The 18,178-nt window shown below is 34.0% G+C and overlaps 2 protein-coding genes across 3 annotated transcripts; one reads left to right on the forward strand and one right to left on the reverse strand.

The window, feature by feature from the left end:
• The first annotated feature begins 196 nt into the window (after positions 1-196).
• LOC9316987 (probable calcium-binding protein CML48) lies at positions 197-1,649 on the forward strand. 2 transcript variants are annotated; one of them, XM_002879045.2, is made up of 5 exons: positions 197-651; positions 871-917; positions 989-1,164; positions 1,248-1,266; positions 1,381-1,649. In XM_002879045.2, exons 1-5 carry the CDS (start codon positions 318-320, stop codon positions 1,489-1,491), a joined length of 687 nt encoding a protein of 228 aa, XP_002879091.1. In that variant the 5' UTR covers positions 197-317; the 3' UTR covers positions 1,492-1,649. The 2 variants fall into 2 exon arrangements, with proteins under 2 accessions (XP_002879091.1, XP_020883390.1); XM_021027731.1 differs by having other exon boundaries at positions 211-651; positions 1,359-1,480.
• On the reverse strand, positions 1,625-3,192 carry LOC9315159 (dephospho-CoA kinase). The gene is made up of 4 exons (XM_021027730.1): positions 3,086-3,192; positions 2,523-2,708; positions 2,250-2,395; positions 1,625-2,174 (listed from the first exon to the last, which is right to left on the reverse strand). The coding sequence occupies exons 2-4, from the start codon at positions 2,628-2,630 to the stop codon at positions 1,730-1,732; spliced, it is 699 nt and encodes a 232-aa protein (XP_020883389.1). The 5' UTR covers positions 2,631-2,708; positions 3,086-3,192; the 3' UTR covers positions 1,625-1,729.
• Between the last annotated feature and the right edge of the window lie 14,986 nt (positions 3,193-18,178).

An 18,178-nucleotide genomic window follows, 5' to 3' on the forward strand; every position in this document is an offset into this window, starting at 1 on the left:
AAGAGTTATGACCACGCGCTAAATCTTACCCGTTGGATTAATTTAACAAAATCCTCACCGTCTAATATATCGGCCCATTAATATTAAAAGCCCATATTTAAATTGATAAGCACTAAAGAGTTATAAGCACGCACACGCTCTCAATCTCACCGTTGGATTAAATACATTAATATCTTCACCGTCCAATCATAATACTAATAAATTCGATTAAATCACGCGAATCAGAATCAGTCGTCTTCAACCTCTGGAATTTGAGAGAAAGCAATAACCAGATTCTCCGAATTCGAGCCATTTCTAAGAATTTCATAATCTGATCAATGGCTTCCTCAAACGCCTACGCGCCGTCAGCACCGGAGTTGCCAGAATCGTTCGGTCAGCAGCAGTACGACGGCGAAAATAGATACAGTTACGCGTATCCATCATATCAACAAACTCAACAATTAAGCTCCTCCTCCGGGATGTTTTCACCGGAAACGCATCCGCAGATTGTGAGGAGCTTTGAGTCGGCGGATAGAGATCGGAGCGGATTTCTCGAAGAGTCGGAGCTCCGGCAAGCGTTGTTGTTATCTGGTTACGAAGGAATTAGTAACAGAACGATTAGGTTTCTGCTGTTTATTTACAAGAGTCCTGGAGATTCTCTGCTTCGGCTTGGTAAATTCACTTATTTGTGGTTTTGAAATTGGTTTTGAATTTCATTTTATAGAACAGAATGCAAATAAGTGAAATTCAATTTCAATCACTCTTTATAAACATTGAACTGATTCGATTTTAGCCCGGTCCAGAGCGTACTGACCAACCATTCAAGGCCTTAGTTTCTTTTGATTCTGCTGCGTTTAGATTAGTATGAGTTATGATGTTCCATTTGTGTAGGTCCTAAGGAGTATGTTGAGTTGTGGAATTGCCTTGCACAATGGCGTGTAAGTGAACAATTAAGTGTCTAAGACTCTCTTTTATTAATCAATCTAGTGAGTATTGTTGTCTGTTGTAGGCAATATTTGACAGGTACGATAGAGATAGGAGCGGAAAGATCAATGCTACCGAGCTAAGAGACGCTTTCTTTCATCTGGGATACATGCTTCCAACCTCGGTTCTTCAACTTATCGTATCTCAGTTTGATGATGGGACTGGCAAAACTGTTGACCTCTGTTTCGATAGTTTCCTTGAGTAAGTTTTCTTCTCTGTGTCTTTCGTCGATTATGTAGTTCTTGATTCGGTTTCTAAATATCATTTTTGTGGTGGATTTGCAGATGTGGGATGATTGTCAAGGTATGAACTATGATCTTTTAACCTCTATTGAGAATCTAAACCACTTGAAATCGTTTAATATCTGTGTCATATGCTTATTTTTTTTTTAACAGCATGTCATATGCTTATTATCAGGGATTGACTGAGAAGTTCAAAGAGAATGACCCTGGTTACACAGGCTATGCAACGCTCCCTTACGATGTTTTCTTGTTGATGGTCATTCCGTTCGTCGTCTCCTATGATTAATTGTCACTTGCTGCTTCTTTCTTTTTCTCAATCTCAGCTTCAAGTTGTACATGGATAATAGATGTCTGAGAACTGAATAGGAAAGTGAAATCAAACTAGTGAGTAGTGTAAGTTAATGTTGGGGAGAGGGAGATTAAATATATGAAAGTTGAAAGATTCTTACAAGAAATTTATTAACAGTAACAGAAGTGATGACTTACAGTTTGCATCATTGAAAAATCAGAAAAAAATCAAAATGTTAAGAGCCAATTTTGAGCTGTTTGCAAACAGATAATCCTAAAATCACCGAACCAATGACCGAGAAGGCTCCTTGCCTTGAACGCCAAAACTCGATCCACGTCAAGGGTTTTCTGATTTCAGACAAAACCTTGTCGAACTGTTGGTGGAGGTCGTCGAGAGAGCCATTATTATCGATCACAAGATCAGCTTTGCTTCTTTTCGAATCCAACGGCATCTGAGCCATCACTCTATTTCTTGCATCTTCCTCACTCAGTCCATCTCTCTCCACTAGTCTCTTAAGCTGTGTTTCTTGACTAACCCACACAACCACAATAGGTTTAGTCCATTTATCCATCTTCACTTCGAACAACAAAGGGATATCGACAACTATCACTTTAGCACCACTCGCCCATTGTTTCAGAATTTCCCAAAAGATACCACTTGATATGTATGGAGCCATCAGTCTATAGAGAGAAAGACACAACACCAATTTCAGGACCTCATAAAATAGACAATAAAGGGAATTTTCAAATCCTTACTTGTTTAGAAGTTGGCGCTTAGAACCAGATGAAAACACAATCTGACCGAGTTTTGGACGATCCACTTCTCCACTAGGAAGCAGAATCTCCTCACCAAAAGCTGCAACTACTCTTTTCCAACCACCGCTTCCTTTCTTCAATACATCCTATATAGCAAAACAACACATTTCCAAACCATTTACTAAACTTCTCTTAAGCTAAATTTCATCTAGGAGGACCTCTCTCTTTGCAATGATCACTCAAATAGAAAAGAGAGAGATGTTTGTTACTTACTCGAGCAACAACATCAGCGTCAACAACGGGAATGCCACTAGCCTTGAAGAGGTTGGAGACTGTACTCTTCCCAGACGCTATGCCTCCCGTTAACCCGACTATTCTCATTCTCCTTTTTCCTCTTTTACTCCTCAGGAACACTTAAAATTTTCTCACAGTGTTTGTCTGAGAAAACCTAAACAAATGCTGCACAATCAAAACTAATAATAATTAACTAACAGAGCCACATATCTTCAACTTTTATTTAGCAATTCCATATATAAATCGATTTGTCACAGTCATATAAGATAAACACAAACCAAACCAAACTACAAGTTACAATTGGTTTGTACAGTTTTTGCCTTCACAGTGAGAAAAATAACTAAGATCACTTCAAAAATACCAAAATAATACACACGTTAAGGATCCCACAACGTAAAAGGAAACAGCTTGAATCACAGAAAAGACAAAGCAAAAATGAATCAGGGTATTAAAAATCAATGAACAAAGAAACGAATTGGTAAAAGAAAAGAGAGATCCGCTCGAACAGGGAAAACAAAAGAGGGAGAATATGAGAAAGTAACCTCCTCAGCCACCGGAATACGAAGAAATCGACGACGGAGATGGTCACAATTTTGGATAATTTGACTGATAATAAATATTAAAGTGACGAGATTAGCAATTTTGTGTGACTGGACCAGTTTAATCATTTCTATCTTCTATGGGCCTGAGTATGCCTGGGCATATGGGTAACCCGTTCGGTTCAAGTAAAACCCGTTTGGATTTGGGTTAAATAGGTAATAAATTTACGATCCATTCGGGTATTTCTAAACATTTGGTTCCGATCCGGTTCGGATATCGTCGTGTTCGGGTCGGTTCGGATAGAAAAATTTAGACCCTATAAATACCCGAAAAATATGGGTACCCGTTCGGTTATGGTATTTTATATGTAAAATGTCGGATTTTGTACGTAAAATATCGGGTACTCAAAAAAAACATTAAAAATTTGTTAAATTTTAATAAATTTAGTTATATTTGAATACATTTTGCTAAATTTTTGACAAACATAACAAATAATTTTTGGATAGTTTGGTTGTTTGGGGTATTTAAGTCTAAAGTTAATTGTCATATTTAGATTTATAATTATAATTCTAGATAATTAAATTATATTAAAATTATATATAATTAATATTTTGGATATTTAATTATATGTTCGGATACTCGGGTACCCTGTTTGGGTAACGGGTAATACCCGGACTGACCCGATATCCACGAATTTACAAAAACTGTATCTAATGAGATAATTTCCTCTTATCCGTACCCGCTCCGAACCGGTTTTTTTGCCTAGGCCTAGGCCTGAGACAAGACCATCTTCTTCTCCTTGAGTTGACTTAAAAAATTAGGTTCCAATATATAGTATGTGTTTTGAGCTTTAAATTAAAAAATTGGACTTCTTTGGACCCTTGTGTTTTATTTTTTTCATGTATTAGAAAACCTTGAATCAAATATGAATAAAAAATAAAATAAAATAACAATAGACAATAGATAGGAAATAATGTCATTTAAAACATCAACTTAGTAAGAGTTAACTGTTATAAACGATAATGTATATAAATATATATGTATATAAAATAAACAAAAGATGAGATAAAGTGGAGAGAGAAACTATGAGAGAAAGTGGAGAGAGACGAGAGAATAAAGTGTGAAGCTTATTGCTTCTGACGTACCACATATATATAGTATAGAAAACTTGGAGAGGAAGTAATTACAAGATGAGCATTATCCAATATTAGATGGATAGAGATAAGTGATGGATAATCACTTTTGTAATTATCTATTTTATAAAATTAACTATTTTTTTCAGTCTTATATTAGTTGTAATCTTAGCAAACTTTTTGTTTCTAATAAACTTACAATAAAACAACATGTACTGTCAGAATTATTCTTAAAATTACGTTTTCAATTGAACCAAACAATTAACACATAATATTTAATCCGGTTTGACTTATCTAGAATTTAATCAAATTTAATCGATTTTATTCTATTTTAACCCAAACCCATAAAAATGAAAGAAAACAAAATATCTTTTTTCTTCGACGATCAGTATATTTTTGAAATTCACAAAACCAACAGGTGATAGAGAAATCATGAAATGCACTTGAAATTATTTCGAGAAAGTGAGGATGAAGGAAGAAAATCAATGGAAACAACAAAATCTAGAAAATCAACAGAATCCAAAAGGAAATTTTCTAAGTTACAATCACGACTTGTGTCTACAGACTCGTTTATCAATCAAATTTAGTAATTTTTCCATGAAAATGCAAATCCTCACAAATTGTAAATAAAAACTAAAAAATTGAACGTCTCAACAAAATGAGATTCATTCATAGTTTCTATCAATGATCTAACTCATGAATCTCAGATAGCAGTTATAATTTCTGATATTGAATAAAATCAAAATTGGGATTGATGACACCAAATGTAGAAGCTAAACAATAGAGATCCGATGAATCTGAGGTTAGAAATAGAAAATCTTACCAGGAAGAAACCCTAAGAATCCCAAAAGTAATCAAATTCCCGTGATTCTCTTCGCGAAAGACTTCTCTACCCCCTTCGAGATCGAATTTAGGAATATTAACGTGATCGGAATTGATTAACGAAGCTGGAGAACGGTAAAAAATGTTTTGTCGGCGATGAAGAATGCTTGACCGCCGGAAATAGAATTGATGGGGCGACTTATGATTTTGTTTTCTTTTGGGGTCAGTATTTGGGGGAAAACGGCCAATTCCCCCCTGAACTTAGTTGTTTTATCGGATGCATACATAGAACTTTGATTTGTGCCTATAACTACATGAACTCGTCTAAAATTTGAATTTCTTACACGAACTATCCAACTTTGGTCAAAACCATCAAATCGACAAACGGTGTAAGTACTCCGTTAACGAATGCTGACTGGGATGCCACATTGTACCATTCAATTTTATAAATTAAAAAAATCTGATACAAAATATGACAAATGGGGGATCGAACCCATATTTGGAAGAAGATGAAATTGGAAGAGATCTGATTATATAACAATTATTTAACTTTCCAAACAGATTAATATGAATGAAATTGAGATCTATCAAATGTGGAAAACAAGTGAGATAGTGAAAGAATTGACTATGGAGATTTCGCAGAGAATATTGGAAGGAACACCTTTTTCATCCTCATGGAGACACTTCTTCTCCTCAAGCTTCTCGAAAGCGTCCATGATGGAAAAACCCTCTCTCGTCCAGATATCAATAAATATTTGTTGATTTCAATCAGAAACTAGTGTTGCTCAAGTGGTATTAAATTTGCTTAACTCACTTGAAGGTCATGAGATCGAGTCTGAGAATCAATGATTTTTTTTGATAAAACGACGTCGTTTTGCATTGTAGTCGTTTGTACTCGTGACGTGGCGTCTAGTCAGCATATTGTTAACGGAGCACTAACACCTTTTGTCGATTTGATGATTTTGACCGAATTTGGATAGTTCGTGTAGGAAATTCAAATTTTAGTCGAGTTCATGTAGTTATAGGCACTAAGCAAAGTTCTATGTATGCATCCGATAAAGCAACTAAGTTCAGGGGAAAATTGGCCGTTTTCCCAAGAATAGAGTTAAAATCAATTAAATTTTAAATTCTAGGTAAGTTAAATCATATTAAATATTACCGGTTAACTGACCAGTTCAATTGAAGATATAGTTTTAAAAACAAATCCGAAAGTACATATAGTTTTATTGAGATTAAAGTTTTTTGGTAGTTTTTTCAGATGCAAAATTGGGATTAACTGACGATGTTAAGTTACTTGACGGACGAATTTAATGGGGTTAAGTCAACGTTAAAAACTTTCGTCAAACTGCAAAACACGACGTCGTTTTATGTTTATAAAAGAACACAACTTTGAGATTCGAACCACTCACCTCCAAGAGTTACCAACCACTACTTAACCACCCAAGCTATTGTATTTCTTTTTTTTTTTGGTAGGACTATTATATTTCTTTGTAAGTATACACAAACACATGACAATTTTACAGATATTAAATGTGAATAATAGGAAATATAGAGATATTGGAGCAAACGAGCTATTTTACCACGAGAACTTTCGCATCAAGCTAAATAGACCTCAAACTATGTTTAGTTAGGTGGTTTGGTATTTGGTTTAGTTTGTAAACCAACTAAACCTAGATTTACGGAGAAACAGATGGAAACTATCAATTCTGTGAGATATGATTTGGCAAATATTTTTTCCGAAGACCTCTAATATGTGGTCATAGTTTGGACTATGTCTTGTTTGAATTAGTGTCGTGCTTATGGTATTGGCAAAAAGGCATTTGCCTAAAGCCACTAATTTGTTTTTTGATTTTTAGGCCACATTATTTTGCCGTAGGATTTTTATTTTTACTTATTTTTGTCTTAGGATTCAAATTTTGATGCGATACTTCTCGTGGAAAAATAGCTCGTCAGCCCGAGATATTGAAGGCCTTGAATAGATAATAGTTTCTTTTTTTTATTTTTCAAAAACCATTTAATCATCCAATCAAAATTATGAGAAAAATGGGTTTTCCTAAAAAATAGGGAATCTATTTTTGAGAGTTTTTAAAATTTTCTTAACAAAATCTAATATCTCATTTTTGTTAGTTTTTTTAATATTTGCCGTGGATTCAAAATTTTTTTTGTTTTCCATTTATTTTTTATTTTATTTTTCTCTCTTTTGCAAAATTCAAAAACCAAAACCAAAATCTAAAATCTAAAAACCAAAACCTATAAAGCTGGTATACTATAGTGCTTTATGAACATTTTGTTTGGGAACATAGTGACGAATGGACGCCGCTCTTATGGAGCAAGAGATTGCTTAATTAGTTACCATGTGTGGCATCGTTGGAAGGCTCGATATTCGCAAAATTTTGACAACCGAGTTGGGGATCTTGGAGGATTTTTAGTCGAAGATGCAACTCCATTGAAATAGAGACTATTTGGGAGTTTCTTTGTGATTTGTTGCAGGGACATCCATCTTCTCAACCATGAGGATATGGTTGTTTGGGAGGGAAGGATTTTATATAGTAAAAGAATGGTCAAGAAGTGCGGGACACATGGATGATAGATATTAGAAGTTGAGATCGACGGTGGAGATAATTTGGAGCACAAAAGCAGTGGAGAATCGTGTTAAAGGGAAGCAAAACAGAATTTGGATCATTCATGAAAATTTGTTGTTGAGATTGTTATCTTCTTCTTCTCCATTGGTTCTCTGAAAATTCTTTGTAATTCTTAAACTACTCCTCATTCTTGATGGAGCTTTCTGTTTTTGAGACTCTTGCTTATGAGAAGTGGATCCTTGTTTTATGAACATTGGTTCGAGTTGTGTGTTTGTGATTCAATTTTTCAATTGAGTTACAGTTTTCGCCATCAACTCACAAGATTCAGACAAGTTAAAAGGATATGCTTTAAAATGTTGTTGTAGTTCTAGATTTACCAATTGAAATTCTAATAATATTAATATTGTAAAATATATTTATGTCAAATATTTTTCAAAACACCGAATTAAGTTTTTCCTAATACATTATTTATGACTACATATGCAATATATCAGAATTGTTGAACATTTTGAAAAAATAACAAAAAATAAAACAGAATATAAGAAAATTTGAGAAAATTATAAGCAAATATAAAAGAAATGACAATAAGAAAGAGAATATAAGCCCAATTATTTGTTGGTTGAGGAGAAAGAAGGAGAGTTTTACTATTGTAATATCTATACTAGTATTTTTGAATTACATTTGTTAGTGGGTGGGTTAAATTGTTATCCGACAAATTTGGTATCCGACCCGATAAGAAATTTCCTTCATAAATCTTACACCTGATAGTTCATATCGTTTTTGGATCGGGTCAAAACATATCCAAAATTATGAACTGGATATTCCATATTTAAAAATATAGATATTTCGAAGATTTGGTTAAGATTTAGAAATACAATTCTTCTATCATTTTTATTTGAACATTTTTTAATTGTTTTCAATCGTCATATAATATATAAAGTAAAAAAAAATCTGCATATATTGGGATTTGAAATTTTTAAAACGGATATATGTTACCCAATTATTGAAAAAAGTGTGTGTTTAACGTCCCATATCGGCTAAAATATTTAAATATTGATTCAGAATTATATTATAAATATGATCAAAATGAATCCAAATCCTAATGAACAAGAAGCTCAATTTAATAAGCATCCAAATTTAAATTATATACCGTTCCATTCAGTTTTTAGTTTAACTGCTTAATTTTAACGGAAATAATAAATTTTAAACTTTTAAAAAGTTTTAAATAATATAATTCATATATTTAAAATCAATAAAAAAATTTCTAATATTATGAACATTTGAACATATATAAAGAATTACAATAACACGAGACGGGTTATATTGGTAGACAAGGTTATATAACGGGACGGATTTTTAAGAAGTTTTTTTTTTTTTTGGACAAATTTTAAGAAGTTTTAAATATTATAATTCATATATTTAAAATCAATAAAAAATTTATAAAATAAGAACATTTGAACATATAATAAGAGTTAAAATAACATGGAACGGTTATATTGCAGGACGGGGTTATATGACGGAACGAGTTTGAATAAATAAATAAAAACATCATTAACCCGCTGCTTCAATACGGTTAAATCTTCATTTTATTACTTTTTTAACACCACCAATATTAGACATATCGAATGATCCTAATTAAAGTAAATTGTATAAAATAAAAATTGTCTTGTGGTATACCTTTACTTAATAACAATTGTAAAATATAAAATATAAATGTCTTATAAAATGATACAATTTTGCAATTTGTTTATATAATATATAACCATTAAATTTTAAAATCACTAATTTTAAAAACAAATCGTTCTGCGGTGTACCGCGGCTTACAATCTAGTCTCTGTTAAAATGATTGCTACATGAAAATTGATTTTCAGATTAAGGTAGTCTTAATTATTTTTGGTTTACAAATTGAAGAAACTTGTTGTAAAGTTTACACATTTCCGTTTATTGATTAATCTGTTTTTTCCTCTTTGGTCTACATTGTTAACATAGCCTCTGATTCAAAACAATGCAAGATTTACATGTGTGAAGGTGTAACATATTTGGTATTGTCTTAGAGTTCTTCGTAAGCTTATAAATATTGAGCAGATATGTTAATTGCTTATTCCTTTTCTTTGTGATATAAGTTTATATTTTTTAGTTGCACTTGGTAGATTAATTTATTGTTGATGTGGATGTCGGATTCACACACTCAAGTATTTATTTATTTGTGGGTTAAAGCTTTCAAGATCAAAATACAAGACACAAAATGTATAGAATATAGTACGAAAATGTAAACAAAAATGTAGAGAGAAAATAGTATAGTATTGACTAATAAGCAAGAATTCGATGTACCCCCTTTTATCTTGGACTTGGAGGTCTCGTATTTATACACAAAGATTACATGATTAGCTAATTAATGAAATAAATGTTCTTAAATGTGTCCGTTTTGATTCTCCAATGAATGCCATAATGTTTCTATTTGAATTTTCTTGAATCCTTCTTGGGCTTTCGAGCTCTCGGCCCATCACTTGCTTCTCGAGCTTTTTCCGCTTCGTCCAACTTCTCCGAGCTCTCCGCCTCGGATACTTACTTTGGCACGGGGGTATATTTTGTTGAACACCGTTTCGTTGACTCTCGATCTTCGTGGCAATCTTCGGGTGGATCCGAACACGGAGTTCGGGATCTAACACCAACATTTATGGCAACAATCTTTGAAACTGTTCTCAATTATTTGTTGGTTTACTTGTAAACATCTTTGAAAACTCTATTTTTTTTACTTCTGTTTGAGCTTCTCATCGTTTTGTTTCTCTCCACTTGGTTGGTCTATTCTGAGATCATCCCATCGTGGAAGAGGAATGGGAGATCCTTTGGTGATTATCGTTTTCCAGACACATCAATAGGTTCATTATTTGAGTTTTTATGCTCTTGCTCCCGAATTTGCTGAGATCAAAGAGCCGGTGGGAATATATGGGTGAATTGAACTCATCATAAAGAATTAAAAAAAACTCTTGAAACCAGACTTGACTTGGGTTGGGTTGGGTTAGGTCGACAAAAATATATAGATGGTTGAGTGTAATTTTCAGTGGGAAAATGTCGTTTAATAGCCGAACTTTCAAAAAGTGGTCATTTAATACGTCAACTTCTTATATGGCCAATTTAAACATGAAGTAAACGTTGACCGGCCATTCTGCACAAACATATTCGTTGACCAAGAAAAACCACACGACGTTATCTGTCGTTAACAGATCCGATAACAGCCGTTTCACTCACGTTAACCATTCTGTTATTGCCTAAGACGACGTCGTTTTGGACTTAATCTAAACCCCGAAAATCCCCAATTCGATTCTCAAATCCCTTAATCCTGATAAATCCCCAAATTAGAACCCTAAGCCCTAAAATCCCCAAAATCTTGAAATCGTCTTCCCAAATGCCGTTAGTTAGAAAGAATGGCGTGATATCGAGGATTGAACCAAAGAGTGTTGTGGATGCGGAGTTGAAGCACGAGGCGAATCAGATATTGTTGTCGGAGACAGAGTTTAAGTTTCTCCGGCAGAAGGCGTTTCAGAGTTAGGAGAGCTCATGAGGAGATTGAGAAAATGATAGATGGGCTTAGACATTGCGAAAGATATATGGCTAGAGGCAATTTGCATGAGATATGGGCTAATGGTTTTGGCTACTTTGTTGATATGGAGGAAAAAAATTAAGGTTGCAGGGAGTGGCAGACGGTTGGGATCCCTTGTGTTCATGCGACGTGCGATAATAGGAAAAAAAGAGAAGGTTGAAGACTATGTCAGTGACTATTACACGAAGGAAAGGTGGCGAGAAACATACTGGAAAGGTATAAAGCCTGTCCAAGGGATGCCATTGTGGCCTATGACGAATAGGTTGCCTGTTTTGCCACCACCATGGAGAAGAGGCAGAGCTGGGAGGCCAAGTAACTATGCAAAGAGGACATGAAGAAATGAAGATGTCTCTTCTACAAATAAGAACAAGATGTCACGGGAAAAGAGAATCATGACATGCTCTAACTACCTGTAAGAAGGGCACAACAAACAAGGGTACAAAAATGCAACTGTCCTGAATATAGCAAGGAGACCAAGAGGTCGTCCAAGGAAAAATCAGGTTTGTAGTTCTTTTTTTATTTTCTGTATTACAACTCACTTAATCAAGTGTTTCTGACTTTCATACATTTGACTTAGGATCCACAAGTGCTTGGATCACAACTTCAATAAGGATCACAATCATATCAAGGATCACAAGAGCAATTACACGGTTCTCATTCTAATCAAGGATCACATGCTCATCAAGGATCACAAGGACAGGGACAAAGGGCATCACGTGGAGCATGACAAAGATCACAGCTTGATCGAAGACATGGATCTGCAACATCACAAGCACAAGCACAAACAGAACCACATGCACACGCACAAACAGAACCACATGCTCAACCTCAAAGACTTGGTAGATTTGCATCATGGTTTGAGTGTTCCAGACAATCTTAGTCTATGGATTTTTTGTTGTTGTTTGAACTTAAGCTTAGTCACATGTTACTTTTTGGTGTTTGACATAAGCTTAGTTTCGGTTTCTTTTGTTGTTTGGACTTGTCTTTATGACATAAGCTTAGTTTCGATTTCTTTTGTTGTTTGGACTTGTCTTTGACATAAGTGTTGTAATGTATGAATGGTTTTATGCATTTGAACTTTTCTTTAAAATTCTCATTATGATTACCAAAGCAGCATTTCATTACCTTTCATTACAAAGTTAGACAAAAGAAAATACAAACAAAATAACAAAGACCAACAACAACAGAAGACAAAAAAACAAACACACAACTACACTAGTAACCAAGAACAAGTTTCTGGTTTTTGGTCTTATAGAACATTATGAACACAATTGCAATGACTGTTATACAAAGGCACACCAAGCACAATTTGGTCATCAATTTCCATATCTGAAATTCCCTTTTGCTCTACATTCCATCTTCCTTCAATTCGTTGATCAAACCCTTTAACTCTGCAATCTCGTATGCAACCTCAGATTTGGCATTGTTTACTTCGCTATCAATGATAGAAATTTTTGGTATAACATCTACAACCTCCTCGTACACACAATCTTCGACCCATTTAAACAAATAGTCCTACATTGACATCGAAAATCATTTTTCGACCAAACACAAAAATACAAAATCAAATAAACTTACCTCTTGATTGGTTGGACAACGGAAGAAAAGTCTTCATGGATTCTTCTTCGTGCTTGATGTATAGCTGACGATGTCTCGCCCGCAATGACACTTCGAAGGAAACCCACAATTCCCACTGCCTCCATCTTGAACACTCGAACTCCCTGAATTGCAACTCATATCTATAGAAGATGGAGAATTCGATGAAAATGGTGATTTCGAGCTGAAAGGAAGAGAATTGATATTTAGGGTTTTGGTTTTGATTTGGGGATTTGAAAATCGAATTGGGGATTTTCGGGGTTTAGATTAAGTCCAAAACAACTTCGTCTTAGGCAATAACGGAATGGGTAACGTGAGTTAAACGACTGTTATCGGATCTGTTAACGACAGATAACGTCGTGTGGATTTTGGCCTGGTCAACGAATACATTTGTGTAAAATGACCGGTCAACGTTTACTTCATGTTTAAATTGGTCAGATAAAAAAATTGATGTATTAAATGGCCACTCTTAAAAGTTTGGCTACTAATTAAAACGACATTTTTCCTTAATTTTCAGACCAAAGACAAACGAATGAAACCATATTTACTTACTGGTTACGATGGTCCACACTTACATGATATTGAGAGCCACCACCCACCGACAATATGTCTGATATTGCTTTCATATGATGTACATGTTTTATTTTCTGACCAATTAGTATCCATTAAATATATGAATACACGTGTAATATTCGTTTTACGAATTTATTTATACATTAAAGTATCGCTGTTATTAGTTAGTTGCTATGTCCGATTATTAAAGAAAAAAAAAGTGACAATGACAGTATCCCATAGAAATTTCCAAATTAAAAATTAGAAGAATAGCTAAAAATGGAGTTACATTATAATTCAACAAGCTTTTGATATAAATTTGAATTATACTAATATTAGGTACCGTTTGATTACCTTCCATCTTGGATGCATGTTACACTTATACTCCATCTGTATCAAAAAGTTTAATTTTAAAGAGTTTTCACACCAATTAAAAAATATTTAATGTTTAGTTATAAATACACTATTTATTCATACTAAACTATTTCTCATAACTATCAACCGTAATTCATCAAATTTTAAACTTCTCAATTAATGATTTTTGAAATTCACAATTTATTAACATTAATTGATACTCCATCCGTTTCAAAATATAAGACGTTTTAGTTAAAAACACGCAGATTACAAAATATCTATTTTTAAAAAGTTCAACTAATCATGAATAAGACTGCATAATATAAAAAATCAGAAAATATTAAATTAATATATAATTTGCATAGAAACTTGAAAACGTCTTACATTTTAAAACAAAAATAATATCTCAAAACGTCTTACATTTTGAAACGGAGGGAGTAAAAGTTTACAGAAAATCAATCTTTTTGATACAAAAATAAAAGGGAGACTCACAAAAATGCTCTTTTTTCAATACCCCTTTTCAAAAATGCCCCATTTGGCTGTCCATTTTTAAAAATACCCCTTTTTATGTACAAAATGACGAAATTACCCTTCTTTTAATAAAAAGATATCACAATAAGGAAAACATGAGAATGTGCACACATCAAAATTACAAATTTGATTTTGTAAAAACTTGTAAAACCTTTAAAATACCTTGTAAAATTTTCCCGTAAAAATTTTTCCCGCCAAAAAAATTTCCCGCCAAAAAATTTTTTTTGCGGAAAAAGTGATTCCGCAATTTTTTTGACGTAAAATTTTTGGCAGGAAAAATTTACAAGGTATTTCAAAGGTTTTTTACAGGGTATTTATAAGGTTTTACAATGTATTTTTAATGGTTTTACAACGTATTTATAAGGTATTTATAAGATATTATAAGATTTTACAAACTATTTTATAAGGTTTTACAAGTTTTTTATAAGGTTTTACAAGTTATAAATACCTTATAAAACCTTATAAGTACCTTGTAAAACCTTTTAAAATACATTGTAAAACCTTACAAAACACTTGTAAATACTCTGTAAAACCTTTAAAATACCTTGTAAATTTTTCCCGCCAAAAAAATTGCGGAATCACGTTTTCCGCAAAAAAAGTTTTTGGCGGGAAAATTTTACAAGGTATTTTAAAGTTTTTACAAGTGTTTTGGCGAGAAAATTACGGGATCACTTTTCCCGCCAAAAAATATTTTGTATTTTGTGGACCTAATTTTGTTTCAAATAAGGATAAAATGGTCATTAAAAATTAAAAGAAGGCAAACTTAAAATGGACTCTCAAAAAAGGCATTTTTGAAAAAGGATATTGAAAAATGGACATTTTTAACAATTTCTCAAAATAAAATCTCATAAAATCATTATTTATGATATAGAGGGAGTATTACATAGATTTCGGATATATATGATTACGGATCCATAAAATTTATATGTGGAAAAGAAAGTTAGAAAACATAATAGCCATAAGGCCCATAAAAAGGAAGGACAGCCGTGTGTGGGGGTCTAGACGACCTTCGCGGAAAATTTTACTGATCCAAAAAATACGTGAACGCATATGTACTCATCAATACTATACTTTGACTTCACATCTCTCGAATTAAAGTTTGATACAAGAAAAAAAAATCGGAGTAAAATGACATCTTTATACCAATAATTTATATGACAGCTTGACACTTCACCAAGAACCGCATTGATAATGTGACACCTCGAACGTATCAGATTCGAATCTATAAAATGGAAAAGCATGTGTAATAATGGCAGATCGAGCAAGATGTTTCATGGACGCATATGTACTTTTTTTTCTTTTTATACAAGTACGTTTGTTATATGTATACACATGCATAGTTAGGAACCCATCAACCTATTTCATATAAAGGTAAAACGCATGCATGGACATCACAAAAAATAACTAATCTTAGTTTCCTTTTTTGCACAAATGTCATCCAACGTAAGGCTTTGCACGAATGACAAATATTATGGGCATACATAGCTAATGAGAAGAAGAAAAAAAAATGTCAAAGGGATAAGAGAATAAAAAGAATGTTGTGTCTTATTCATCTCAAAGAAAGAGTATATATACATGTTACAAGAAACCCTAAACATACTTAAGGATATTAACATAAAACTTTAGGAAATATACTATATTTACATATAACTCCCTAATACTCCCTCCTCAAGTTAGAGCATGAAGATTATACATGCCCAACTTGCGCCGTAAATAAGCAAATTGTTGAGAACCCAAAGCCTTAGTAAAGATATCCGTTGGTTGCTCTGTAGTGGTAAGATGTGCAGTATCAGTGAACCATCCTGAATTTCATTCCGAATGAAGTGGCAATCCCTCTCAATATGCTTCGTCCGCTCATGAAAAACAGGATTGGCAGCAATATGTAAGGCTGCTTTAGTGTCACAAAACAAACGCATCGGCTGCGGATGAGATACTCCAAAACATCCTAAAAGCTCACGATCCCATTTCAACTCCCGAGTAGTGAAACTCATTGCACAATATTCAGCTTATGCTGAGGAAAACGACACCACATCTTGCTTCTTTGTCTTCCAAGCTATCGGAGAATCACCCAACATAACAATAAACCCTGTAACCGATCTCCGAGATAGGGAACATGTAGAAAAATCTGAATCACAATAAGCTGTCAATTGTAAATCAGAATCAGCACTCAACACAATACCTTGACCTGGACATCCTTTAAGATATCTGACAACCCGTATGACTGCAGCCCAAAGTTTGGCACGAGGTTGTTGCATAAATTGAGCCAACATATGCACAACATAGGAAAATTCTGGTCGAGTAAAAGTAAGATATACCAAACGTCCAACAAGCCTCCTATACCTCTCGACATCCTCATAAAACTCTCCTTCATCATCTGGTAACTTATGGTTCTGTTCAAGCGGAGTAGACACTGGTTTTCATCCCAACAACCCACATTCACTTACAATATCCAAAGCATACTTCCTTTGTGACAAGTAAAAGCCATCAGGAGACCGAGATACTTCAATGCCCAAAAAATATTTTATAGCCCCCAAGTCCTTCATATGAAAGCATTCACTAAGGTATCCCTTAAACTCCTGAATACCTTTAAGATTATTTCCCCCAATCAACAAATCATCCACATATACCAACACAAAGAGTTGCATAGATCCACGCTCCAAGGTAAAAAGAGAGTAATCTGCTACCTGCTGAGCAAACCCATAACCTTTCAATGCTGCTGCAAGCTTAGCGAACCAACAACGTGGTGCTTGACGCAGACCATATAAAGATCTCTTAAGGCGATAAACTTTTGATTTATCTTGAGAAACAAAGCCAGGAGGTAATCTCATATAAACCTCTTCCTCAAGATCCCCATGTAGAAACGCATTATGAACATCCATCTAATGTACTTCCCAACCTTTGACAGCCGCAATCTTAAGAAACTCTCGAATAGTTATCATTTTCACAACCGGAGCGAATGTCTCATCAAAATCTAACCCTTCAACCTGTCGATTACCCATGGCCACCAGACGAGCCTTGTAACGCTCTATTTCTCCATTCGACTTATACTTGATAGTAAATATCCAATGACTGCCAATAGCTTTCTTTCCTCGCGGAAGATCACTAATATCCCAAGTATCATTTGCTTCCAAAGCATTCACCTCTCCAGACATCGCATTGCACCATTTCTCATCCTTAACGGCTTCCGATTATGACTTAGGAACCGAGACAGCAGTAATGGCCGCAAGAAACGCTCTCTGTGAATCAGAAAATCTGTCACAACTCACATAATTGGCAATGGGATAGAGGATCATACCTGGAGCAGAGGACGCTGATTGAGAGGCAGGTGAGAGTGTGGGTGGATCAGTGGAGCAACGTATAGTGTGTAAAACATACTCCTTGAGCGGCAGCTCTGATACCGTGCCAAAGGGATAAGAGAATAAAGAGAATGTTGTGTCTTATTCATCTCAAAGAGAGAGTATATATACATATTACAAAAAAACCTAAACATACTTAAGGATATTAACATAAAACTCTAGGAAATATACTATATTTACATATAACTCCCTAATAAAAAAACAGTCGTCGTGCAAATCTTTTTCTATACTTTTTCTCTTTTCTTAGGAAAGTGAGATTTAAAAAAAAACACTCGTGTGTATAGATAAATCATATTAGAGACACCTAAAATATAGGGCGAATTCCAGACTCAAATATTGGTGGTTTGTTGTGGAGCTTTAAACACGTGTAGAGGGTGTGGAAATATAAAGAAGTTATGAATAAAAGGAGAAACATGCCGCATGTTCTTGAGTAGAAGAGGAGCTAGAAATGTTCACGGTGGCGGATCACCATAATATAGCAAAGTAGGTTTAAATTCTACGAAAAAATTAGATCGACTAAAGTAAAGTTGGGATTCATGACTGCAAGATTTAATTGTATCGCTCTTTT

Source organism: Arabidopsis lyrata, assembly GCF_000004255.2.
Source record: "Arabidopsis lyrata subsp. lyrata unplaced genomic scaffold ARALYscaffold_4, whole genome shotgun sequence".
Taxonomy (NCBI): Eukaryota; Viridiplantae; Streptophyta; class Magnoliopsida; order Brassicales; family Brassicaceae; genus Arabidopsis; species Arabidopsis lyrata.

What these genes read in the sequence shown, in the direction of transcription:
- LOC9315159 (XM_021027730.1), bottom strand. Translation starts at nt 2,630, where the DNA reads ATGAGAATAGTCGGGTTAACGGGAGGCATAGCGTCTGGGAAGAGTACA. An exon ending in ACGCTGATGTTGTTGCTCGA is followed by an intron (nt 2,396 to 2,522) that starts GTAAGTAACAAA and finishes TTTGCTATATAG; the next exon opens with GATGTATTGAAGAAAGGAAG. An exon ending in AAGCGCCAACTTCTAAACAA is followed by an intron (nt 2,175 to 2,249) that starts GTAAGGATTTGA and finishes TTCTCTCTATAG; the next exon opens with ACTGATGGCTCCATACATAT.
- LOC9316987 (XM_002879045.2), top strand. Translation starts at nt 318, where the DNA reads ATGGCTTCCTCAAACGCCTACGCGCCGTCAGCACCGGAGTTGCCAGAA. An exon ending in AGATTCTCTGCTTCGGCTTG is followed by an intron (nt 652 to 870) that starts GTAAATTCACTT and finishes CCATTTGTGTAG; the next exon opens with GTCCTAAGGAGTATGTTGAG. An exon ending in ATTGCCTTGCACAATGGCGT is followed by an intron (nt 918 to 988) that starts GTAAGTGAACAA and finishes TGTCTGTTGTAG; the next exon opens with GCAATATTTGACAGGTACGA.